Genomic DNA, 26,680 nt, shown 5'->3' on the forward strand with positions numbered 1-26,680 from the left:
AATGAGATTGCCCCCCCCACACACACACACAAGTCCTTGCAGGTCCCTGCTTATTATATCTAGTTCTGAACATAACCCTAGAATGCAGATCAATAAATCCACATATTAGAGCCCTGTACAGAGGAGAGTAATTTTACTACAAATTGGGACAGCAAACCCAGGTTTGCACAACTTTTTTTTTTAAGTGTAAGGGGACTTTTAAAAATCCTCACCTTACCAGGAAAAAACTAGCATAGCAACTCCATAAACAGATGGCCTGCAACAGTAAAGGAAGGAGGAGGGACTGCCACTGCATGACCTAGGCAGGCAGGTAAACAGTGGAGGAAAGAAAGAGGTGGGTGAATGAGGCAGTGTGGACAGGAGGAGCAAGTGTGGGCAAAGGAGGGTGCACTGCTGGTGAGTCAAGCCAGCCAGGTCAGCGGCAGTAAAGGCAGTAAAGGCACCAGTGTAGGAGGTGGCTCAGACCAGAAAGTCAGGCAGCAGTGGTAGCGGCAGAGGGGAAAGACAGGTGGCAGTAGCAGTAGGATGAGGTGGAGAAAGCCAGGAGGCCCGAAGGCAGCTACAGGAGGGAACGGGCACCACCAGGGAGTGGGATTTTCCCCTTCCCTATTTGTTCCTTGTAAATTTACAGGGCTGGCTTCCACCAGCTTTTCCACTGGTGAGAAAAGTATGCAGGGTCCTCATGGACCACCAAAAAAGGCTAGGCTGGGGTCATGGGAGCTGCATGAACAAAAGCCCTGTGGGCAGTGTTCCCTCTAAGCTGAGTTAGTGTGAGCTAGCTCACAGTTTTTTAGCCTCCGGCTCACACATTTTTGCCTTAGCTCAGGAAGGAGGGCTCCAGAGCAGACTAATGTATGCAGTAGCCAAATCGCTCGCTCCCAACTTTAATGCCAGTAGCTCACAAAGTAGAATTTTTGCTCATGAGACTCCACAGCTTAGAGGGAGCATTGCCTGTGGGTTGGGGACTGCTCTCAGGAGTGGAGTTGGGTGAGAATGAATGAGATCCTCTTGCAAATCAACTGCATGTTATTTTCTTCCTCACCTGCATAAAACACAGGAATCTTACATCAGTAGCCCTTACACCCTTTGGAAGTTTGCATTTTATTTTCCATATTGAGTACTTATTAAAAACAATGAGATAACTGAGCAGCAGGCTACATTTCATGGCCATTTGGGACACTACACAGAGTCAGTCCCAAATTTACCATTCAGCCTCCCAGCTCCCCCCCCTTTCTGGCCTGAAGACCCACCTGTGAGAGAACTGCAACCCTAGTTTGGATCCTCATCCTCCATTTGAAAGCCAGTACTTTTAAAACAGATTTTTAAATGGAATTTGATTCACAAGTTCTCTCGTCTAGTGGACGTGACCGGTGTTGGTATACTTTTTCTCGCCTTGTGGAGTTTCTTCTGTCGGTGTTTTACCCCTTCTTTCATGAGGATCGTTGACATCTAGGGATGAGTTCCCACTCCACGTCCTAAGCTGTGGCTTTCTACTGTAATAAAAACTTGGTGCAGTGGAGTATAATTGGGGAAGAAACCAAAACCATTGACTGGCTACAGGACTGTTCCCAAAAGTCACTCTTGGCCGATGCCTCGCGCACAGGATTCAGTCGCTTCAGAGAACCTGACATCACAAATATAAGGAATAAGGAGCGACACTTCTAGGATTAGCAGCCCCTCTTGTGGCTTTCTTTTGAGTGCACGAAACAGTTCTAGGATTAACAGAGAATGCAGATAACTCATTTTAAAAAAAAAAGTTCCAGTGGCAGTACTACACAGAAAAAAGGGTTTTATTTGGATGTGGACGCCATAATGGTGCCGGTGCGGCAGTCTGTGGGTACTACCAGAAGTCAAGTCGCTGTAAAATCTTAAAACAGTTCTAAATTATTCTGTCCCCTGGAAAAGCTGTTTCAAAAATTAGCGAGTAATAATTATTTAGTGTACATATTTACATGAGTGGTGTTAATGGTCTCATATTTTATATACTTGTGCATATACTATATGAAATTAATCTTAAAAGGGTGTTTTGGTCTATTAGAATGATATGGTTATGGTCCTCCTTTCCTCCTTTCCTTGGGAGTCAGTCTAATTGCGTGGACTTCAGTAAGATTCTGAGTAGACCTACTTATGTTTGCAGTGCATGCACCCTTAAGATTTCCAGAGCTACATTATAAACAATGGCAGTCTTTTGCTTTCCAGCTTGTGGTGTTATTCAGATACTAAGCTTGCTGCATCACCAGAAAAAGGGAGATGACTTGGGCAAAGCTAGATTTTGTGTCTTGATTTATTTATTTTTTTGCGCTGCGTTATGTGCTCTTAATTTTTATTTTATTTTACTTTCCCCTTACTGCCTGCTGCACAGTCCAGTAGCCCCCCAGATAATAAAGCATCAGCGGGGGCTAATGGAGACCGGTGGGGGGTTCAGCGGGGAGCTTTTGTTCCCATTTTATCTGGCAGCCTGCAGCAGGCAGAGGCAGGCCTGTGGCTCAACAGCTCCCTCATTTATCTCGATCAGGTTTCACTGCTGATAAACGTCTATTGAATTGGATGGCTGCTATTGTGCTTACCAGTGGGGAAGATTTCTCATTGACTTGCTACAGGTTTGAAGCGGTTTTTTTCCCCTGCCGTGCCATGAGGTTAAAAATGTATGATCTGCTTTGTTGAATTGGCGTTATATATGTATTTATTCTGTGTTCTAAATTGAATATGGGGTTGGTTTTCTTCTGTCTGTCTGCCTCTCTCTTTTTTTGGAGTGCTGGTCACGTTCATCGCCGTCTTAAGACCCAGACTGGGTCCAAAATATCCTGCGCTGACGTGGCACAATTACAAGTGTACAATTACATCCTTGCATATTAAGAGGAAGCCATTTAGTCGCAACGGGCTTTCCAGTTTTAAGCACTTGCTTTTGCTTTTTAATTTTTATTTTCATCCATCACTTTCCCCTTTCTGTCTCCTTCCCTTTTCCAATGAAAACATCAGTTTCACACGAACCCCTTCTAGTGGCGATCTTCAACGCCCACTGGTACGACTTCCAGTTTTAGCATGCTCTTTTTGCTAGTGCATAATTAATATATTTGAAAGTCATTTTTCATCCTCCTGATGGTTCAGTGCCATATGTCTGTGCATTTTGTCCTCCACAATCCTACTTCACTGCAACACAAATTATTTGCAGACCTTCTAAAAGAGAGCCATTTCATAAGTACACCCAACACTCAGAGGAAAATCTGGATTGACGTGAGTGTAAATTCAACAAGGAGTTTCATCCTATTCTGGCTAAACTGACAAGCATCCCTGTATGATGCAGATTTTTCAAACAAGGTTATTTATTTATTTATTACATTTCTATACCGCTCCTTCCCGGAGGCTCGGAGCGGTTTACACATATACATTTAATCGCCTAACTAGGGCCACATACATATCAGGGGAGATGGATGCCTTACCAGGCACCTACGCAGCGTAGGTCTTTCTGTGGCGAGGTCTTACGAAGACCAGGTGGTAGTGTCCTTCAGCGGAGGTCTTTTCCGTCTCTTCGGCTCGGCCTCCTGGGATGGTCCTTTTTATTGCGTGCGGCTACACGATGAGGTGGCAACTGGTCTCTGTCCCAGAGGCTCCGACCGTGCTTACGTCACCGCGCCTCCACGCCGCCTCCAATCACCTCCCAAGTCGCATGCCATCTGCTGCCGATCCGTTGTCATGTTCTTTCTACCAGCTCGCCACTCATTGATTCACCGCATCGTCCAACCGCCGCTGCTGCCCGCCAATATTGGAGGTAGAGTAGGATGCCCCCCCACTCTTCAGGAGTGGGTACCCATTTGTCTAATTGCTGCTTTCGAACCGCTGGGTGGGCAGGAGCTAGGATAAGGGCCGGGAGCTCACCCCGGCCGCGGTGGGACTCAAACAGTTATTAAGGCTGTTTGGAGATAGTTTTACTTACAGGCATTTACTGCCTGCGCCACCGCTCGTTTTAGGTTTTTCTAATGTTCACTCTGAATATCTGAGGAAGCGTGCTTGCGCATGAAAGCTTGTAAAGGTAAAGGTTCCCTTGCTCGAAAGCCAGTAGAGTCCGACTCTAGGGTTGCGGTGCTCATCTCCGTTTCAAAGCCGAAGAGCCAATGCTGTTACCTTCCCACCGAAGTGGTACCTATTTATTTACTTGCAATTTCTTGCTTTCGAACTGCTAGGTTGGCAGGAGCTGGAACTAGAGATGGGAGCTCACTCCGTCATGCGGCACTCGGGTCTCGAAGTGCTAAACTACTGACCTTCCACAGCCTGCAGTTCAGCATCTTAACCACTTGAGCCACCGCAGATACTTTTATGAAAGCTTATACCTTGGATTAAACTTTGTTGGTCTTAAAGGTGCCACTGGACTCAGACTTTGTTCATTCTTTCTGTTTCAGATAATCATGTCAATATCTTAAGTCTTGTGCAGACATTTATTTCAGTGTTCAAATGAATTTGGGGATGAGGTTTGGGTGCCGTGTGCATAGGCCCAAGTGCAGATAGCTGCTTAGTGCTGCAGAGACTGGGAGGGGGCAGCAGGCTCAATCCCTGTCCTGACCTCTTTGTACAGATGGCACCAATGCTCCCTCTAAGCTGAGTTAGTGTGAGCTAGGTCCCAGCTTCTTAGCCTCCAGCTCACACAATTTTGTCTTAGCTCAGGAAGGAGGGCCCCAGAGCAAACTGATTTATGCAGCAGCCAAATCGCTCCCTCACCACTTTAATGCCGGTAACTCACAACGTAGAATTTTTGCTCATAGGACTCCACAGCTTAGAGGGAGCATTGGATGGCACCTGGTATTTTTGGCCACTGTGTGACAGTGCTGGACTGGATGATCCAACATTGGCTTCTCTTACATTCTTATGTTCTTATAGATCTGTACAATAATAACATGAATGTCTGCATAGGGTTTACAATGCATACCTTTAAAAAGTGCAGCATATAAAGAGGGCAAGAATGTGCCCAGCAATGTTCCCTCTGTGAGTCTTGTAAGCAAAAATTCTGCTTTGTGAGCTACTGGCTTTAAAGTTGTGAGCGAGCCCTTTGACTACTGCATAAATTAGTTTGCTCTGGAGCCATCCTTCCTGAGCTGAGACAAAAATGTGTGAGCCGGAGGCTAAAAAACTGTGAGCTAGCTCACACTAACTCAGCTTAGAGGGAACACTGGTGCCCAGCTGTGTACAGTGATCAAAATATCAAACTTGAGGGCAAGATCAGTATCCTGAGAGTGCTCCATTTCATACCTTCGTGCTGAACTGCAAGCCTGCAATTTAATTTACCCCACCCTCCCCTAAGTCCAGGGCAAGATTGTCTCTTTCGCAGCCATCGTCACCTCCATCGTACCTAGATGAGTTTCAGTTTGCTCTCCTTCTCCCTCTCGATCATGGCATCCGGAGATGGATTTAGCTGGGCGCTTAGTTAAAGAAACGAATGGCTGGAAAACTTTGGATGGTCTCAGTTAATAGTCTGACATTACAACGGGGGGGTGGGGAGCTCTGAATCCTGTGACACCCCACAGAATCAGGTCCCAGTGTGATGACTCAGCACCCCTAATCAGAGGTCATTTCGGGGGGGAATGCGGGGGATCGCAGTTCCCCCGGGTGAGGGGCGGGGCACATGACGAAGCCCCACCCCCTGCTTCCGGCCGCCCCGCTTCCGGCCCTCATTCAGCCAGGAGGAGGCAGGAGAAGAGGTAGGGTAAGTTGCTTCCTCCCTGCCTCTCCCCACCCCTGCCTGCCTGTGGCCAGGGAGGGCCTTTGCGGGGCTTCCTTGCACTCCCGCCGGCCTTGCAGGTCCACCGCCGGGCCCCTCATGGGGCTCGGCAGTGGAGCTGCAAGGCTGGCGGTGGCGGCTGGGACCGTTGGGGGCGGGGTGTGTGACCTTATGACACACTTCCGGTGATGTCAGTGGGTGTGGCATATGCTAATGAGTTATGCTAATGAGTCCCCCTAGCTCTTTTTCTACGAAACGACCCCTGCCCCCAATAATAACTCTCTCTCAGTCTTGCAATACAAAAACCATCAGAGAGCAGTTTCTGAGATACCAAAAACATGCACCTCTGTCTCTCACTGAAAGTCAGTGTGGTGTAGTGGCTAGAGTGTCAGACTAGGGGACTCAGGTTTGAATCCTGTCTCTGCCACGGAAGCTTGCTGGGTGACCTTGGGTCAAGTCACACATTCTCAGCCTAATCTGCCTCACCGATTGAACTGGAAGAGAGGAGAACAATGTAGGCTATTTTGGGTCACCATTAAGGAGAAAGGGGATATAAGTAAAGCATCAGACAGAATTTTGCAGAGCAGAACACTCTGTATTTGAGGCAAGGAAGTTTTGAGTTCTTCCACCAAGTGAATCCTCAACCAGGTGAACTGTGTCATCAGAGAAACATACATACACCTTGACAACCTAAAGCACCACACGTTGATGCATTCGCTGCTCTGTGCCCCAACACAGCATCGCTCCTCACCCTTGACTACAAATCATCCCAAGGGAATAAGAAAGCAACACCATCTCCAGGAAACCCGTGTTACAGCTGGCAATGGTGGGACGGTCCCAGCAGCCTCATTATTGCCCAGAAGGCAATGGGCCATGCCCCCCTAGCTGGGAAGGGGGAAGGAAGTAGTCACTAGGCTTACCTAAGGCATGTTCCGCAGCAAGCCAGACCCACTCTTTCTGGCTGCCCCCTGCTTCCCGGAAGAGGCCAGGGCGACTCCTAGCCTCCTGGCTTTGTGGTGAGGCTGAAAAGCAGATTTATTCTGAAGAGCTTTGGGGGGTATCCTGAACCAGGGCAGCGGGCGAATGCCCTGCTGATTTGGGGTATATGGTGTTTTTAGATTTTTTTGGGAAATGCTTTGTGTTTATCAAATCATTTTTATATTGTTGTTGCTTGCCTTGGATCCTGAGATGCTCAAGAGAAATATAAGAGCATTTAAGGGATGCCTATGTGTTGCTGCAGACGCTGGCGGAGAAGATTTATATACACATGAAAGAATGGGCTACAGTAAATTTGTTAGTCTTTAAAGAGACACAAACTCATCTTTTATATATGTTTTGACTGTAGGAGTGAGACGTCTCCCCAGTTATATTGTACAGAGAACAGTTGATTCCCTGCCAAACTGAGAACAGACTGTTGCGTAGTTCGGTTTAGGAAGGGGCCAGGGCTTGTGCAAGTATTAGGAGAAAAATGCAGACGAAACAGATACTCCAAACCTGCTGAGTACTGTAATTCTAGAGCTGGTTGGACTATATTGAAATTTCCAAATGAGTGTGGATACAGCGGGTGCTCTTGGAGTCCTGATTTAGTTTTCCTTTCTTCAAATGTTTTTAAAAGGGCATTTCTCCAGCATAAAACTAAAGTCCTAATTCTATTTGTTCTTTGTCAGTGGGATCCAGTGAAATCAGTGGCGCAGTAAGCAGACTGGGACCATGAGTTTTGAAGTGTTGTTGTGCATTTTAAAAAATCCTTATATGGACATCAGTATGTTTGTGGGAAGGGGAGAAAACAATCCAGTAATATTTTTTTGATTATCTTACTTACAAAATATTTTATGTATCTATTTGTGTGATTTAACCCATTTTCCTCCCTTGAATGCAATCCTGAAGTGGCTGACAAGGTCCAACACAACCATAAGACCGTCAGTTCCACAAAAAAATTTAAACACAAGTTGACAAATAAGGAATCTGTTTTCCCTCAAAAGGCTAATGCACAGGATGAGGAGGGGGGAAGAACAGGGGGCAGCAGCTCTGACCTTGATAAAATCAGTCTCTCCCCAGGCAGGCACCCAGTGCAGGCATTAAAATCCCAGACACTCTTCTAATCCAGAGTTCAGAGGTTTGTTTTTATTTTTTATTGATTGATTTTATTGATTTTTATCCCGTCCTTCCGGCCAAGGCTGGCTCAGGGCGGCTTACAACAGGATAAAAGTTCTCATAATACATAAAACATGATTCATTACATTAATACAATTCCTGATAAATAATAATACAATAATATAAAAACAGTGTTAAAATCAAACATAATATTAAAGTGCTAACAATTCCAGATTTTACTTTAGTTCTATTGGTCTGCTTCAGTTAGGGGGGGCTAGGACAGGCAGTAGTCACAGGGAACGGCGGCTCTGGGCTTCCACCATGGTTGTCAGTTGTTATTGATAGTGACACCAATAATTGTGATGGTAGTGGTGGTGGTAATGGTGGTGGTGGCGGCTCCAAAGGTCTGCCAGGAGAGGTCCATTTTGCAGGCCCTGCGGAACTGTAAAAGGTCCCGCAGGGCCCTGGTCTCCTCTGGAAGCTCGTTCCACCAGAGTGGAGCCGCCATCGAAAAGGCCCTGGCCATGGTTTGTGAACAAATCCTATAGTTGTGGGCTCCCTGTTGTTGCCAGCCTCCAGGTGGGGTTTGGAGAACTCCCAGAATTACAACCGATCTCCATACTATAGAGATCAATCACATTGGAGAAAGTGGCTGCTTTGGAGGGTGATTTCCAGGAGGTTCCCAACCCAGAGTCAGTAACTTCGGTGCTGCCTCCTCCTGTCTCCAAGTCCATTTCCTGTTTATTGCTGACAAATCCATAGTTTGCTACGATCTCTGGAATTACACCATATTTAGAACTTGGGCTCTTGTTTGGCATGCACGGGCTCCTCGTGGTGTGCCAATTCAGATGTCACAGCAAACATGGATTAGCACTAAAGAGGCACTGAAAGGGAAGCCATGTGAAACGGGTGGAGAGCGTATAAGCCCACAGCTCAATCGTGATCCTCCAACCAATGGTCTGAATTAAGCCACTGCTTTTGTTTAAAAAACAGGAATACCATTTGTGTATTTGTGCAGAAATGTTAGTGAGGACTTCTGCTTTTTGTGACTCTTTTGGTTTCATTTATTTATTTGAAGTTGTTATATGATTCCTCATAGCTATAATGCTCTCAAGGTGATGGACCAAATTTTAAAAGCCTCATAAACACTAGTATTAAATAAAAACCAGTAAAAAGGAATAAAAAAGGAAGGTGGATAGATGGCAGAGAAGCTCAGTGGATTTTTTGCTTCTGTGTTCACTGTGGAAAATGTGGAGCATGAAACCTGTGCTACAGCCACTCTTTTCAGGATGGAATATGAAGAACTTCGTCAAATTGAGGTGACAGGCGGTGAAGTTCTAGACCTTTTGGGGAAATTAAAATCAGTACGTCTCCAGGTCCTGATGGCATACACCCGAGAGTTCTTAGGGAACTCAAATATGAGACTGTTGATCTACTAACCTGTATTGTAACCTATTGCTAAATTCAGCTGCTGTACAAGAAGACTGGAGATTAGGAAATGTTACACTGACTTTTACAGAGGGGTCCAGAGGGGGACCAGAATATTACAGGCCAATTAGCCTGACATCTGCCCCAGACAAATTAGTAGAAACTGTTATCAAGGATAGCATTATTAGGCGCATGGAGGAACAAAACCTATTGAGAGAAAATCAGCATGGCTTCTGCGAAAGGAAGTCCTGCCTCACTTGACTTTTGGAGTTCTTTGAGAAAGTGGACAAGCATGTAGACAACGGTGACCCATTAGGTATTGTCTACTTGGACATTCAAAAGACTTCTGACAAGGTACCTCAGCAAAGATGCCTGAGTAAACTTAGTAGTCATGGGATGAGAGGATGGGTCCTCTTATGGGTTAAAAATTGGTATAATGACAGGAACCAAAGAGTAGAAATAAATTGGACAGTTCACACAATGGAAGTAAGCAAGCAGTGATCCCACTATTTAATTTGTTCATAAATGATTTGGAACTAGGGGTGAGTATTATAGTGGCCAAGTTTGCAGATGACACAAAATTGTTCAGGATGGTGAAAACTACGGATAACTGTGAGGCGCTCCAGGAGCATTTCCACAAACTGGGTGATTGGGCAACAATATGGCAAATTAAGTTCAGTGTTGGTAAGTGTAGGGTGATCCACATTGGAACAGAAAACCCCTTCAAATGTAGGCTAATGGGGTCTGAACTTAATGAGGCTGAAAGGGAAAAAAGATGTTGAAGTCATAGTAGATAGCTCAATGAAAGTGTCAGTTCAGTGTGCTGCAGTGGCGAAAAAGACAAACACTGTGTTGAGGGTTATTAGGAAAGGTATTAAAGATAAAACAGCTACTATCATAATGCTCCTGTACAGTTCTATGGTGCAGCCTCATTTGGAATACTGTGTGCAGTTCTGGTCACCATTGTCTCAAAAAGGGCATCACAGATCTGGAAAAAGCACAGAAGAGGACAACCAAGATGATAAGGAGGTTGGAGCCCCTTTCCTGTGAGGAAAGGATGAAGCGTCTGGGGCTTTTCAGTATAGAAAAGAGAGAGTCATAGAGTTGGAAGGGTCCTCCAAGGTCATCTAGTCCAACCCCCTGCACAATGCAGGAAATTCACAAATACCCCCCCACCCCCAGTGACCCCTTTTCTGTGCCCAGAAGAGGGGGGGAAACAAAACAAAAAACTCCTCCAGCAGGGGTCATTTCGTAGAAAAAGAGGTGCAGGAGCTCATTAGCATAACTCATTAGCATAATTTATTTGCATATGCCACACCCCCTGACATCACCGAAGTGTGTCAAAAGGCAACACCCGCTGCTCAGGCTCCACTGGACTGTTTTGGATTTCTAGCTATTTGGGGGTGGGGACGTGCAGATCTGCCCTCACAGAGGAGGGAGAGCTTGTACCTGAATAAACCTTGGACTTAAAGGTGCCACTGGACTGTTTTGGATTGCTAGCTGGGGGGAGGGAACACATAGATCTGTGCAGAAAGGAAAGAAGGAGAGAAAGAAAGAGAAGGAAAGAAGGAGAGAAAGAGGGAGAGAAGGAGGGAAGGGGAAAGAAGGAGGACTGCTTCTTGCTCCTCATGGCCCAGGTCTGCTGGGAGCAGGGGGTGGGGCTTGTTGCATGTGCCGCCCCCTGGGCTTTTTACTGCCAGAGCTCCGCTCCTGTGCGCTCCTGCAGGAAATTACCCCTGCCCTCCAGGATCCCTGGCCAAACTGGCCTGGAGAAAAATGGCTTCCTGACCCCGAAGTGGCGATTGGCTATTTCCCTGGATAACTAAGAGTGGCATGATAGAGGCTTATAAAATTATGCATGGGATGGAGAGAGTCGACAAAGATAAATTTTTCTCCCTCTCCCAAAATACTAGAATTCAAGGGCATCCAGTGAAGCTGATGGACGTAGATTCAGTTTCAGAAAAAAGGGGAATACTTCTTTAAAATGTGGCATTTGCTGCAAGGGGATGTAGTGGTGGCTATGGAGACAGGTGACTTTAAAAGGGGGATTAGATGGATTCAATCAGTAGCTGCCAGCTATTGGTGAATCAGTAGCTACTAGCCACGGCGACTAAAGGGAACCTCCGTGTTCAGAGGCAGTCAGCCTCTGAATCCCAGTGCCGGGAGGCAACAACAGGGGAAGGTCTCAGCCTCTCTGCCCTGTGGTTGGCCCTCCAGAGGAACCGGTTGGCCACTGTGGGAGACAGGATGCTGGACGAGAGGGACTGCTGGTCTGCTCCAGCAGTGCTCTTCTTGTGTTCTTAGAAAAAAATGGCACTACTTCTTATGTTTCAGCATCTGCCCTGTTATAATGACTGAAGTAACATTTTTGCGTATGAGAGTCACCCTAGCAAGAAAGATTCATCATGTTGTGTGGTGAAGCTTATGAGAGTCACCCTAGCAAGAAAGATTCATCATGTTGTGTGGTGAGGACACATCCATTTTCTGTTGTACTCTGTACCCTTGCTGTGGTTTTGGAGGGTTTAGGAGTGGCCTCAGGATGTGAAACCTGACCACACTGTGGTTAAAATCAGCAGAAACCATTGGAAGGGCTGGGTTTAGAGTTTAGGATGAGTGTTTCTCATGCACTGGAATTTAGGCTTCAGTCCTGTACGTGCTTAACTGGGAGTGAATCCCACTGGACCTAGTGGGCTTACTCCTGAGTAGACAGGCATAGGATAGCCCTTTCAATCAGTGGCGTGGAGTGGAAAATTTTCAGGACTTGTGCTGCAAATCAATCATGTTGGATGGACTAAGTGTGGGATATGAAGCGTGGGCTGGTGCTTGTTCGTCATCCAGGCCAATAGATGCACTTGCCTTCTTTCACCAGCACTATTTAAACATTTAAATTATTTATTTAAAGTTTAACGGAAAACTCACATCGCTGCTTTTAGCCATTTTTGTTGAAGTCGTAACTCACATTGTAGTATGGTTGGCACTGAGTAATTAAACTACTGGTCAGCTGTTGTTGAGTCTGCAGTGTTGCATGTATTGCATCGCATGGAAGTGAATTTGCTATTGACATTTCCTTTTCTTCCAAAATATTTTGCAAGTGGCCAGAAATTGTTATTAGAGTGTACCATTTTTAGGTTAGACAAGAATCAGTTATTTTGTGTGGTGTAAAGGTTTTAGACTATTAGACTAGGATCCGGGAGATCTAGATTCAGATTCAGCTCTGTCCTGGAAACTTGCTGGGTCACCTTGAACCAGTCATACTGTCTCAGCCTAACATGCCTCACAGGGTTGTTGTGAGGATAAAATGGAGAACAATGTACGCCATTTGGAGTCCCCGTTGGGTAGAAATGTGGGCTATAAATAAAGTAAATAAATAAAAGCAATCAACAGCCATTGCTTATATGTCGATGATTTAGCGGCAAGATTCCTATGGGCCTTTGATGCATCTGGATCCCCTACTTTAACATTATCTCTTTTAAGTTTCTCCTGTGCCAGACAGCCAAGTGCAGTCTGTACTGGGCAAATGCTTCTCTGTCCCTCTTGTAGGAAGAGGTGCTTGGCAGGTAGAGGCAGCGCTTGGTATAGTACACGGGAAGGTGATGGAGAAGGTTGAATGACTGCGAAATGCTTTCTTCCCTCATCTAATGGGGGGCAAGACTGGACTTCCCTGCCTTGCCCATTCCTGGTGGACAGTCTGTACCCATCAACGTTCTGGAAGAGTGTTTGCAGAAACAAAACAAAGTCTGAGTACAGTGACACCTTTAAGACCAACCAGTTTTTATTCAAGGTATAAGCTTTCGTGTGCACGCACACTTCTATATACCCTGTTTCTCCGAAAATAAGACCTACCCCAAAAATAAGCCCTAGCAGGATTTCTATGCATTTGTGGTATAAGCCCTAGTGTGTCTTCTTGAGAAAAAATAAATATAAGACAGTGTCTTATTTTCGGGGAAACACGGTATATAGATTGGTAATTTCCATTTCATTGTATCTGAAGAAGTGCGTGTACACACAAAAGCGTATACCTTGACTAAAACCTGGTCGGTCTTCAAGGTGCTGCTGGACTCAAACTTTGTTCTGCTGCTTCAGACGAACACGGCTACCCACCTGAATCTATCTACAGAAACAAAGTTATTAAACCTCACAAAGGTAGGCATTGCTGAGTGTAGACCACATGGCCTGTGGTACGGACACACGTGAGATCAGTGTCTGTGAGGTTTCTTGAAACAAATTGTGCCATAGTAAATGATAACTGGAGTTGTGTTTTCAACAAATCATACAGGCATTGCTGAGTGTAGACCACACGGCCTGTGGTACGGACACGTGTGAGATCAATGTCTGTGAGGTTTCTTGAAACACATTGTGCCATAGTTAATGGTAACTGGAGTTGTGTTTTCAACAAATCATATAAATCCAATAGCAACTGGGGAACTTGTTCACACTGTGCAAATAAATCCCTTGTCTGCGCTGTACTGCTTCAGACTGTTTCTATACCCAGTGAAGTATTCCAGTGTAGGAGCCTCACATGGAGTCCGAAGTGGTACATCCCAGGTACTTTTTTTTAATGACCTCCAGGAGGACTAGGCCCCCAAACTGGTATGAGCAGTTAAAGCAAAAATAGCTCAAGTTTGTAAATTGAATTGTGTATATATTGGAATGAGTTGTAATTTAATTAGAATTTGTGTTTTTATTGCTGTTTTATTTTCTTTTGGTCTTTGCCCAGTACAGTAACATTTAATTTAACCGACTGAATCAGTGTCTTCCCCAGCTTTATTGCCAAGGCATAAATCTCCACCCATGCCAAATTAAAACTGAAAACATGATTCATTCTTACACAACCTTTTAGGGCAGGTGAAAGTACAAGCTGAACTGCCATAGGTAGTTACAGAGGGTTGTTGTGGTGGCCGGTAGTACAAGAACTAGATTGGAGTCTGGTGTCACCTTAGAGACCAACAAGACTTTCAAGGGGATAAGCTTTGGAGAATCAGCTCTCCCTCCACCAGAGGCAGAAGTCAAGTCCGGTCCGAGGTCATTGCTAGGAAAGTCAGAGCGAGAGCCAAATCGTGGGTCCGAAAGAGGGGTCATCTGCTCAAGGGGATAAGCTTTGGAGAATCAGCTCTCCCTCCACCAGAGGCTGTAGGTGTCACGGGCTGGGCTTGGGATGAGAGGCAGAAGTCAAGTCCGGTCCGAGGTCATTGCTAGGAAAGTCAGAGCGAGAGCCAAATCGTGGGTCCGAAAGAGGGGTCATCCAAAGCAGGGGGTCAGGGAGCCAGGAATCCGAGCCAGAGTGGGGGTCCGAGGACAGGAGCCAAAGGTGGATGCTAGGCACGCACAGAAGGACGTGTTGCTTCCATGAGAGCCAAATCCTGAGTGGGAGTTATATAGGCCTCCATCCGGGCTTCCCGTGGCAGCGGCGGGGCTCTTGCTAATACTCAGGACTCGGGGCTCGCCTTCCCTGCCAGTGTGCGTCCTGACACCAGGTGGCTAATCTCGGCAGAGCTGCCCCCTTAGCTGAACCACCCACGGAGGTGAGTCAGGCGGGCTCTCCGATTGCACCTGTGCCTCCTCGGCTGCTGCAGGACCAGGTGCAGAGTTTACAGGCTCAGGCGCTGGCCAGCTATTGACTTGTGAGGAGTCGGAGGGGCCGGCTTCTGGTTCTAGCAATACCAGAGCCTCTGGCCAACTTGGGCAGGGACTCAGCGCCGTCCCCGCTGCTCATGACAGTTGGTAGGCCTCACTTAGGGAATGAGCCTCTTAACAGGATGGAGAAAAGCTCAGTGGTAGTGAGTAGGATTGTCAACAACTTGGAGAAAAAATAATGTCTTGTCCATTTAATGGAGGCTTAATGTGTGGAAATGAGCAGGTGAAACTTTTCCCACTATGGAGGTAAGTAGCATCACCTGGTAAATTAGATCGCATTAATCCTCTGTTAAAGGACAAAACACTCTTTTTATATGTGTGTGTGCAAGTGAGTGTATGTGCACTTGGAAGTCACGGTGACCTCTGGTGACTGACCCCTACTGGGGGCCTGGAGGATATTCAGAGAGGGGGCTGAATAAGGCCTGCCCCCGCCACCCAACTTCTGGTATTCCAAGGGGGTCTCTCATCCAAGTACTTGCCAGAGTCGACCCTGCTTAGCTTCCAAGATCGGACGAGATCGGGCTTGCCTGGGCTATCCAGGTCATGGTCGGGACAGAACACTTTTGACAGGCTTTTGATTGCTCTAGTAGTTAGTCATTCAGAGAAGCATCACCCATCCTCCTCTTAGGCTGTTGATTCTGCTGTGTGTCTATCTTCTTCAGTAGGGATTTATGAACCTAGTAACAACTGCAGCATCATGCCAAAATGACATCTGGGCAGGGTCTTCTGTGGGTGCCAGTCTGCAAAGGGGCAAAATCAACCATGTGCCTTCTTGGTTGTGGCCCCCACCTTGTGGAATGGCCTGCCTGAGGAGGTCAGGAAGGCACCCATCTCCTGGCTTTCCACAAACTATGCAAAATTGTATTATTCAAGAGAGTTTTTCTAAGCAGGCGATAGAGTTGCCCTGAATGATTCACAAAGCTACTTAAAGAAGATATTAGGGATTGTGGTCTGTACTACTGTGTTTAGCTTTCTGAAACTAGGATCCCGCTATGTAATTTTTGTATAATTTAATGTGTCATGCTAAGTCTCATGTTTATCCTTTGCTTCAGTTCTGTTTTTAGACTTCGGATTGGGGAACCAGTCCTATTGAATTGTTTATTGAGTACCCCAATCCTGTCGATTGTATTGACTCACTCTGTGTAAACCACCTTGAGTCCACGTGAGAAAGGCAAGGCTATAAATGACATAAATAAAATAAGTTTAAGAAAAAAAATTCCCCTGATAAAGGCAGTCTTGGAAGAAAGCAAAGCCAGACCCATCACACAAAGATGTGATCGATAGCCTTCTGCTGGGACTCGACAGGAACTTTTAAAATGTCATTTCTTTGTCTATTGTGGCACACAGTTTGATTTATTATTGGGCACTGGACTGGTAGCAGCTGTTCAGGATGCAGCAGTGGTGTTGTGTCCCTCAAAGCCATCTCTTTTGTATGCATGAAGGTCATGGACACAGACGGTACCAACAGGAGAGTCCTTGTGGAGGACAAGTTGCCTCATATCTTTGGTTTCACGCTGTTGGGGGACTACATCTATTGGACAGACTGGCAAAGGCGAAGCATTGAGCGAGTCCATAAGCGGACAGCTGAAAGGGAAATCATCATAGACCAACTGCCAGACCTCATGGGGCTGAAGGCTACAAACGTCCATCAGGTCATTGGTGAGTACCTTAAGACTCTGAGCTTCTCCTTACAAGGCTCAGAAGCTTTCAGGGGGATTCTGTGTTGAATTTGTATTTCATACAGCTTAGTCCATTTAAACTTGATTTAGCCGGCATTAATCTGGCTGTTTCATTTAAATTGCCTTGCTTTTTGGCGCATCAGAGTCAATTATGCTTATTTGGTTTAAGTATAACCATATTGTCTTATTATTTATGATTTATTCATCAACACCACTATATGTAGCTTATTCTGCAGCACTGCTTTATGAAGTCTTTTTAGTCAACGAAAAGGTTAGCCGTTGTTTTCAGTCGTGTTTAACTGCTTGTGAACGTCACTTGAAATCCAGAATTGTGTGTACTTTCTCTTAATGGCAATAGCTGGTATTGGGATTGATTTGTATTTTGTGCTTCCATAACAACCGAGGAAATAGAACATAGTAAAAATATTTATTATTTTAAATAGCAGTTTATCCTTATTTTTTCCTGTATTGCTAAACAAAAAGGCATGCATTATTCTTCTAAGGTGACTCATAAGGAATAGTTGAACACACCTGAAGCTGCCTTATATTGAATTAGACCATTGAGTCATTAAGGTCAGTATTGCCTACTCAGACTCGGCAGTGGCTCTCCAGGGTCTCGGGCAATGCTCCCTCTAAGCTGCGGAGCCTTGTGAGCAGAAATTCTACTTTGTGAATGGCTGACCTTAAAGTTGTGAGTGAGCGATTTGGCTACTGCATACATTAGTTTGCTCTAGAGCCATCCTTCCCGAGCCAAGACAAAAATGTGTGAGCCGGAGGCTAAAAAACGGTGAGCTAGCTCACACTAACTCAGCTTAGAGGGAACACTGGTCTCAGGTAGAGGTCTTTCACATCACCTACTGCCTGGTCAGTAGGCAGAAGCTACGCAGAGTCAGCCCTGGTTAGTACTTGGATGGGACACCTCCAAGGAAGACTGCAGAGGAAGGCACTGGAAAACCACCTCTGCTTCACTTGCCTTGAAAGACCCTAGCTGGGGTTACCGTAAGTTGGCTGCGACTTTACGGGCCCTTTACACACAAACACACACACTGCCTGGCCTTTTTAACTGGAGATGCTGGGGATTGAACCTGGAACCTTCTGCGTGCCAAGCAAAGGCTGTTCCACTGAACCATAGTAGTTCACATTCATTTTAATGTTATTTTGTTTAGAAAAGAGGGAGAAGCTTCATAACCATACAATCTCGTCAGATCTCAGAAGCTAAGCAGGGCTGGCCCTGTTGAGTACTTGGAAGGGTGACCTCCAAGGAGTACCAGGGCCAGGACGCAGAGGCAGGTAGTGTCAAGCCCAGGGGTCGTTTAGTAGAAAAAGAGCTAGGGGAACTCATTAACATTACTCATTAGCATATGCCACACCCACTGACATCACTGGAAGTGTGACATAAGGCCACACCCCCTGACATAACCGGAAGTTGTCATAAGGCCACACACCCCGCCCCCAACGGTCCTGGCCGCCACCGCCGGCCTTGCAGCTCCACTGCTGAGGCCCATGAGGGGCCCGGCGGTGGACCTGCAAGGCCGGTGGGAGTGCAAGGAAGCCCCACGAAGGCCCTTCCTGGCCCCAGGCAGGCAGGGGTGGGGAGAGGCAGGGAATAAGCAACTTACCCTCCCTCTTCTCCTGCCTCCTCCTGGCTGAATGAGGGCTGGAAGTGGGGCATCCGGAAGCAGGGGGCGGGGCTTCGTCATGTGCCCCGCCCCCGTACCTCACCTGGGGGAACTGCAATCCCCCCCGAAATGACCTCTGGTCAAGCCACCCTTCTGTAACATCCTAGCACTACTAGGGGTCACCAGAAGTCACCATGATTTCCTGGCTCTCAAGTGCGCGGGCGCACACACACACACACACAGACAGTACTCACCAAAAAAAGAAATGTGTAGTTGCACTAAGTGTGACTACAACATTGTCATGTGGCAGTGTTCTAGACATGGCATGGTCTTGTGCCGAGCAGCTACAGCAAAGGATGAGATGAACAGTCACACAGCGTCACTGCTGCTGAACAGCACCACCTCAGTTTGTGTGTGGCGGAAGACTGAATGTTTGAATGTGTTCTCACATTACGCAACAAACTCCCTTAACCTCACCTAGTATTGGATAGCACTGAAACCAGCATATCAGCAAGGTGGCTAGATTAGGTATCATTTTTCTAGACATACATACAAGCTTTGTATGTGCTGTTTTATTTTTATTTAAATACGAGGGGAGCACTGAAACATTCTCCCAGCCTGCTGTCTGAAGTGGTCTGGGAACAGATGCGTCGAGTCCTCGCTGATGACATGTTTCAACTTAGTGATTTCACTCTGAGGCATAGAGAGAAGGGGCTGCCATAACTCATGGGTTCCCAACGTGGTGCTGGCTGACACCTTCCCAGGTGCCCACCAAGTGTTTTAGAAAGCAGGCAGGGCGAGGTGGGACTTTTGCCCTGCAAGGCTTCTGACTGGCTGTTGGAGATTTGATTGGCGGCAGCTGCCAACACAGCACAAGGGTCTTCACTGTAACTGAAGGTAAGCCACAGCGGCCATTTTTCTTGCTGTCTGCGCCTCAGTGTGCTGTGTTAGGATTCCCAAGGTGCCCACTGGCTCAAGAACGCTGGGGACCCTTGCCCTAACAGGGCTTTTTTTCTGGAGGAACGTGCAGGAACGGAGTTCCAGAACCTCTTTGACAACATTCTTTTTAAAATGTTTAAAAGTTCATGAGTTTTCAGGTCATGCACTGAAAACTTCATTTCCCTCTTGAGAGGGGACCCTTGCCCTAACAGGGCTTTTTTTCTGGAGGAACGTGCAGGAACGGAGTTCCAGAACCTCTTTGACAACATTCTTTTTAAAATGTTTAAAAGTTCATGAGTTTTCAGGTGATGCCCTGAAAACTTCATTTCCCTCTTGAGAGTTCCAGCATCTTTTTTTCAAAGCCCTGTAATAACCCTTGTAGTTGCAAACACTCGTGTGCCAGATTTATTTGCATCCGCAAACATCGCTAAATAATTTTGTTTCTGTGTCTTTATAGGTACAAATCCTTGTGCTGAATCTAATGGGGGGTGCAGCCATCTATGCCTGTACAGGCCCCAGGGTTTGCGCTGTGCTTGCCCCATTGGACTGGAACTCATCAGTGACATGAAGACCTGCATAGTCCCAGAAGCTTTCTTGCTGTTTTCCCGTAGAGCAGATATCAGGCGGATCTCTCTGGAGACCAACAACAACAACGTTGCTATCCCTCTCACAGGAGTTAAGGAAGCATCCGCTCTAGATTTCGATGTCACGGACAATCGCATATATTGGACAGACATCTCACTAAAGGTATAGGATGCAGGTGACGGCAGTCACTGGCTTTCAGCTTAAGGTGGGAAGTTGGACAAAGCACTACCACCTCACTTGGTTGATTGGAGGGAGATACATCAAGATAACATCAAATAGTTGAGGAAAGAGCAAGGGTTGAAATCACTTTACAACATGGAGTTATTATTTTAGGCTGTGTTAAAAAACCATTTTCTAAATAAGAAACCGGGCAGATGTTTGGTTTAGCAATGGCAGTAAGGATACTGATGGCAAACTATTGGGGGGGGGGGGACAGGAAATGCCTGCTATAGGAGAGAGGGAAACTAAATGTTGGAATATGTTAACTCAGTTAAAGTTAACCAATCCTAAGAGTCAGTGGAGGTGAAAACTAGATGTGTAAGTGGAGTCAAGGTTATAAATATATAATCAAGCAGTACAGTTTGATTGTGTACATATGTGTAATTTATTTTTGTACATTTATAAAATAATAATAATGAACATAAATAGAAAATCAAGTTAAGGTCCGTGCAGTTCCAAGCCTTTCTACTGCCTTCGCTGAAAAGCTGGCCACATGATTCCCTAGTTTGGTGCCAGGGATGTTGGATGCACCTGGACTTGTGTTCCCAACAGGGACATCTTGTTTAGCCTTGGTTTGCCTTCTGTGCCAATGCGCATCCGTGACAACATCCCAGAAGGGCACACTGCACTGGATAGGCTAAAGAGAGCAAACTGGTTCTTAATGTGCATCTTTGCTGTGTCTCCCCCAATGTCACCTTACAGACAATCAGCAGGGCGTTCATGAATGGTAGTTCCCTGGAACACGTAGTCGAGTTTGGCTTGGATTACCCAGAAGGCATGGCTGTGGATTGGCTGGGGAAGAACCTGTACTGGGCCGATACGGGCACAAATCGTATTGAAGTGTCCAAGCTAGATGGGCAGCATCGCCAGGTTCTGGTGTGGAAAGATCTGGACAGTCCTCGAGCTCTGGCATTGGATCCTGCCGAAGGGTAAGCTGTTTGTCTAAGGTCATTTTATTCGAGTCACTGGTAGCATCTGAGGAACACCTGTGGGCTATCCATTTTCTTCTGCAAGCAAGTCAGTACAGAATGGGCTCACTGCAGCTAGTAACAGAAAAGAGCAAGAGTCCAGCACCTTAAAGACTAACACAATTTGTGGCAGGGTATGACCTTTGACGAGTCACTGCTCACCTCTTCAGATACAGGTAGTAAGGTTGCAAACCGCTGCGTATATCAAGAAGCTCACAGAGAATGTGTCATTTTATGGCTGAGAGGTCCTGGACTGCTTCTGAGTAGCCTCTGAGATGGTTATGCTCTGCTCCACACACACCCCAAAAGCTGCCTCCTCCTCCTCCTCCTCTTTGTATTTTTCATATGTGTATGTCTGTGTGAGTGTGTGTGCACCTGGAAGTCATGGCGACCTCTAGTGACTGACCCCTACTGGGGGCCTGCAGGATATTCAGAGAGGTGGCTGAATAAAGCCTGCTGCTCCCACCTCTGGTATTTACAGGGAGGTCTCCCATCCAAGTACTTGCCAGAGTCGACCCTCCTTAGCTTCCGAGATCTGTCAAGATTGGGCTTGCCTGGGCTATCCAAGTCAGGGCCCAAAAAGCCTTCTGAGGTGAGAGCGTTCACAGACATAGGGCTATGACAGCAAGCCCATTTCCTCACTCAGGGCTTATCAGAAGGGGCCTTGGGATCAACGTACAGAGGTTCCTGCGCTTCAAGCATTCCTCAACCCTTGTTGTCACTTGCAACACCTAGTGGTTCAAGGTCTGCGTTGCTTAGATGTATGAGGCTTCCTGATAGGTTACATCAGGGGTCATTTCGTAGAAAAAGAGCTAGGGGGACTCATTAGCATAACTCATTAGCATATGCCACACCCCCTGACATCACCGGAAGTGTGTCCTCCCCACAGCCGGCGGCGACCTCCAGCGGGCACCAGCAGGGAGCTCCAGGCCCCGCCCTCCCGCACCTCACCCGGGGGGATGGCGTCCCCCCCCCCAAATGACCCCTGGGTTACATATTCAAGAAGTACTTCCCCTCTCATTGGGAAGAGTGTTGAGGGGGAAAATTAATCCCAGGTCCCTGGGCCAGATGTGGAGTGATGCGAGACCAGCCCAAGGGGTAAAAAAGTCAAAGACAAAAAGCTTGCACTTTGTTCTAATTTTTTAACTAAGCAAAAAAAAACTGAGATAACAGAGCTGCCCAAGACCAGTACACTTTACAACAGTTCAGTATTCAGCATATAATATTTCAACACGATACTAAAACCCAATACTAAAATTAGTGTACTTGTATGAAACTCAGAACGCTCTAGACTGGTCACCAAGGCATCACAAGGAGCTACTGTTGACCAGCCCAGAGGAGACACATCTTTTAACAGTTTATACCCTCTGGACCCATAGGTTCAATCAGAGTGACTGACGTAAGGCTAACGCATTTTAACAGAAGAATATCTCTGAACAATTTTACTGTGAACACATACCATAGATAAGAAAGGAAGTTATGCGATAAAGAGTCATAGATATCATATTAATGATCATTCTGAGAGTCTAGGAGCCTTCAACCCCTTAATCAGCAAGCATTATATACTACAGATCTTCACCCATCAAGAACGCATTGTGGAGACCCATGGGCGCTGGAGAAAGAAATGATAACCATAGAAAAATGTAAACTAATCTTTTTTACACAAAGGAAGGCCAAGGGCACTGGGGAAGCGGTCAGCCCTAGCTTACGAGAATGTCACGTCAGCTATACTGCAAAGCAATATGGGAGAAGAGAACCAATATTTCTGCCACAAAGAGCATCTGCCTCCTAGGTGATGTGGGCCAGGTCTTCTGCCCAGCAGGCGTGAAGGGCAGCCAGTTGATTCCGTTCCCACACCTTCACAAAAGAGTGCAAGGCTTTGCTTTTGCTTGGGTCCCTTGTGACCAAGGAGGATTTCAGCACTTTATTCAGCTTCCTTTCCATGGTTGGGGGAGGGGGTAGCCCACCGGTCTGTGACACCACACTGTCTGGACTACTAGATGGTGGCAAGGAGGGAGAACAGAGAATTTGCTTACTGTGAATTCCTGTTCTGTCTGTTTGTTTAGTAGTGGCCAAGTACACTACATAGTGTACCAGGTTCGTGTCTTGTGCTGGGCTCAGTCATTTCCCTTCTGTGCTGAAATAAAGTTTGAGAGCCAGTTTGGTGTTGTGGTTAAGTGCGCGGACTCTGATCTGGGAGAACTGGGTTTGATTCCCCACTCCTCCACTTGCACCTGCTGATGTGACCTTGGGTCAGTCACAAGCTCTGGCACAGCTGTCCTTGAAAAAGAGCAGTTTGTGTCAGAGTTCTCTCAGCCCCACCCACCTCACAGGGTGTCTGTTGTGGGGAGGGGAAGGGAAAGGAGTTTGTAAGCCGCTCTGAGACACCTTTGGGTAGTGAAGGGCGGGGTATAAATCCAATCTCTTCTTCTTCTTCTTCTTCTTCTTCTGACCTGTTTCTCTACTATTCCTTCTTCATTCTGCTCATCTGTAAATATGATTTTTTTTTTTATCGATACCTTCAGGTTTATGTACTGGACCGAATGGGGTGGGAAGCCCAAAATTGACCGAGCGGCCATGGATGGTAGTGAACGTACGACGTTGGTTCCAAATGTGGGGCGGGCAAACGGATTGACAATCGATTATGTTAAAAGAAGATTGTACTGGACTGATTTGGATACCAACCTGATAGAATCTTCAAATATGTTGGGTAAGTTTTAGTTCGTTCACGCGTGCAGATGAAGATATTCCCTCTCACCTTAAGCTTTGAGGCGGGACATTTGCCAGAGTGACAAAAGGCCCAAATGGGCAGCCTCCAGATACTTGCTGATCAATTAGGTCAGCAGCTGCATTCGTGAATTATTACCAGGTGGTAATAACTGCGACTTCTCAACTGTTAAAGACTGAGCCAACGTGAAGCTCACAGTGTTGTATGTCTATTCTGCAAGAGCCAACCCATCGTTTATGGCCGTCAAAGGCACTATGACTGTGCTTGCGGCCAGATGGGCTAGCTGCTTGTCCCATAAAGATGTGTGGTCTTACCTACGCCCCTTCAGGAGGAAATGAGGCCTAGCCAGCAGTGAAAGTAAATTCAAACTGACTTCATTCAGTTAAAGGAAAAACAGGTTAACATCAGGCAAGAGGACTAAAAATCAGAAGCTGGTTGTTCCTGTTTATTTAAAAAGACTTGTGCATGGATAGGAAAGGTTGTGTACGGGCTGGTGAATCTTTGTGCAGTTTATTATGCTTCTTATACAAATTTCTCCCCCACCCTGGTTCTTTGACCAAAATCCACTGAATTCCAATAGGACTAGACACAAATGAACTGTCTGGATGCTTCCACCTAAAGCAGCCGAAGCCTTGCCTATGAGGACAGTGTGCCCATAGCAAGAGCCAAAAAGCAAGCCACCTCCAGAAACCTCAGAATGTGGCAGACTCTCCCAAACAGCTCCACCACCAAGTAGCCTCAAGCAGAAAGACACACTTACCTCCCCCCTTGTCTACAGAACAAGTTCTGTGCAAAACTCTCCTGTTAACACATCCTTAAGGAGAGAATTAAAGTTACAAAGAGCCTGTGTGATACAGTTGACATACATACTTACAAATACCTATTTCCTAAACAGTTACAGTTTAAACAACCTCTTAATTTGTTCTTTCAATAAATCCTTTTTATTTAAGTTTATCCCAGAAGCCTGATCCATTATTCCTCAGGACCACATAGATCCTCGAAAGCCAAGACACAATACCAAAACCAGAAGGTCACAATACCAAAACCAGAAGCAGAAAGGGGATTTGGAATTAGAGAAAATTCCTGGTGGCAGCTGGAACTACCTACTTTATAAACATAAAGTATAATTTAAAGTGAAATTCAGTCCTCCTCAATAGGAGGTCGTCACAGAGGTATGTTGGCGGGAGGGGGATGAGCCAGGCAAGGGGAAAGGCAAGTGCAGAGAAGGCAGGCCTGTACTTGATACTGGTCCGTCGACAAATGGGACTTGCGTTCCCATTCCAGCAAGCTGCTGGGTCTGGAGGTGCTTCTGGATAGCCGGTCAGTAGATGGGAAGTCACCCATCAGGGACCTGACCTGACTCACCCCTGTAAGACCTGCTTAGACGAAGTGGGAAGAACGGTTCTCTTTAAGAACTGTAGTTTCACTTTTTAGATATATACTGCTTGCTCTCTCTCTAATACCACACAGCACTTTCACATAGAACTGATTCCACACAGAACTTTCAGCTCTCTCTCTCTCTCTGACTCCACACAGCACTGTCAGAGCTCTCACAGACTGAAATCCAACTAACTACCTCGACTGCTTTTTTTCTCCAACTGTCATTATTCCCACTGTCATTCTCCAATCTCTCACTCTGCCATCCACCAATCACGGCACACTAGTTATTATCAAACATTTAAAGAGAGACACACTCTCTAACACAAGGAATCATCACAACCTCCCCCTAATTTGACCATTAGTATTGCCTCCCTCTCTCCCTATACTTCTAGTTTTCAAGTGCATGACAATCAGCTCTCAGCTAATCTCAGTTTCACCTCCCTCCAGTCCAGCAACTTACCAGTCCCTATTGAGATATATGTCAGAGGGATAGAGGTAGCAAGCAGTTACTATAGATCAGTTTGATCTGTTTGTCAGACCTAGCTGTCATGCTAGTAATCATGTAATTACAGCCAGGTGTTTTCTAGCAGGTGTTACTCTTCAGGGCTTGTTAGAGTTAGTGATTGCATCACCCTGTTAGAGATTGGCTGGGGTTTAGCATAATAGCTATCAGCTTAGTAAGATGGAGGTGGACTTAGTTCTCATAGACTAAGGCATGACATGCTGTACAATAGCTTGTAAATATCTCTGTATATATTCACCTTTATAACTATATAAACTCTCTGTGCACCTTCATAACTGGTCAGTCTCCTGCTTCTTATTTACAACACCCAATAGTCCCCTCATCAGACTCTCTTGCCCTCCTGACTCCCTGGAAGAGCAGTCCAGAGAGCTGAGCCCCTTTGCTTTGGTATCACACCTTTTTTTTTGGGGGGGGGGGGGTGACCTGGCAGTGACATGGTCTAAATATGAAGGTATCTCAGCCCCAGAGTGACCATAGTAGGGGGTCTGATGCTATCTCTGGGGTCCAGGCACAACCATGTTGCTCCACTCCTCCCCAGCAGAGCTCTGGGTGATCTCTGGTTCTCCACGAATGTCATGGGTAATAGGGAGGGACCATGGCTCAGTGCTTCCTCTAAGCTGTGGGGTCTTGTGAGCAAAAATTCTACTTTGTGAGCTACTGGCATTAAAGTTGTGAGTGAGAGATTTGGCGACTGCATAAATTAGTTTGCTCTGGAGCCCTCCTTCCTGAGCTGAGACAAAAATGTGTGAGCCGGAGGCTAAAAAACTGTGAGCTAGCTCACACTAACTCAGCTTAGAGGGAACGTTGACCATGGCTCAGTGGTAGAGAATCATAGAATCACAGAGTTGGCAGGGGTCCTACAGACCGCCTAGTCCAACCCCCTGCTCAACGCAGGATCAACCTAGAGCGTCCCTGACAAGTGCTTGTCCAGCCACTGCTTAAAGACGGCCAGTGAGGGGGAGCTCACCACCTCCCGAGGCAGCTGATTCCACTGTTGAACAACTCCTCCTGTAAAAACGTTTTTCCTAAGATCCAGCCGGTACCTTCCCGCCCTTAATTCAAACCCATTATTGCGAGTCCTATCCTCTGCTGCCAACAGGAACAGCTCTCTGCCCTCCTCAGAGTGACAGCCCTTCAAATACTTAAGGAGAGCAATCCTGTCCCTCCTCAACCT

At 46.4% G+C, this 26,680-nt stretch overlaps 1 protein-coding gene across 1 annotated transcript in view; it reads left to right on the forward strand.

The window, feature by feature from the left end:
* The window catches only part of LRP6 (LDL receptor related protein 6), a 134,851-nt gene that overhangs the window by 74,327 nt on the left and 33,844 nt on the right, over positions 1-26,680 (forward strand). Inside the window, exons 7-10 of the mRNA XM_015409520.1 lie at positions 16,309-16,525; positions 19,561-19,850; positions 20,610-20,836; positions 23,401-23,585. Of these exons, the coding sequence (XP_015265006.1) occupies positions 16,309-16,525; positions 19,561-19,850; positions 20,610-20,836; positions 23,401-23,585 (919 nt within the window). The remainder of the gene's footprint in view (positions 1-16,308; positions 16,526-19,560; positions 19,851-20,609; positions 20,837-23,400; positions 23,586-26,680) is intronic.

Source organism: Gekko japonicus, unplaced genomic scaffold (assembly GCF_001447785.1).
Source record: "Gekko japonicus isolate JY-2015 unplaced genomic scaffold, Gekko_japonicus_V1.1 scaffold1158, whole genome shotgun sequence".
Lineage (NCBI taxonomy): Eukaryota > Metazoa > Chordata > Lepidosauria > Squamata > Gekkonidae > Gekko > Gekko japonicus.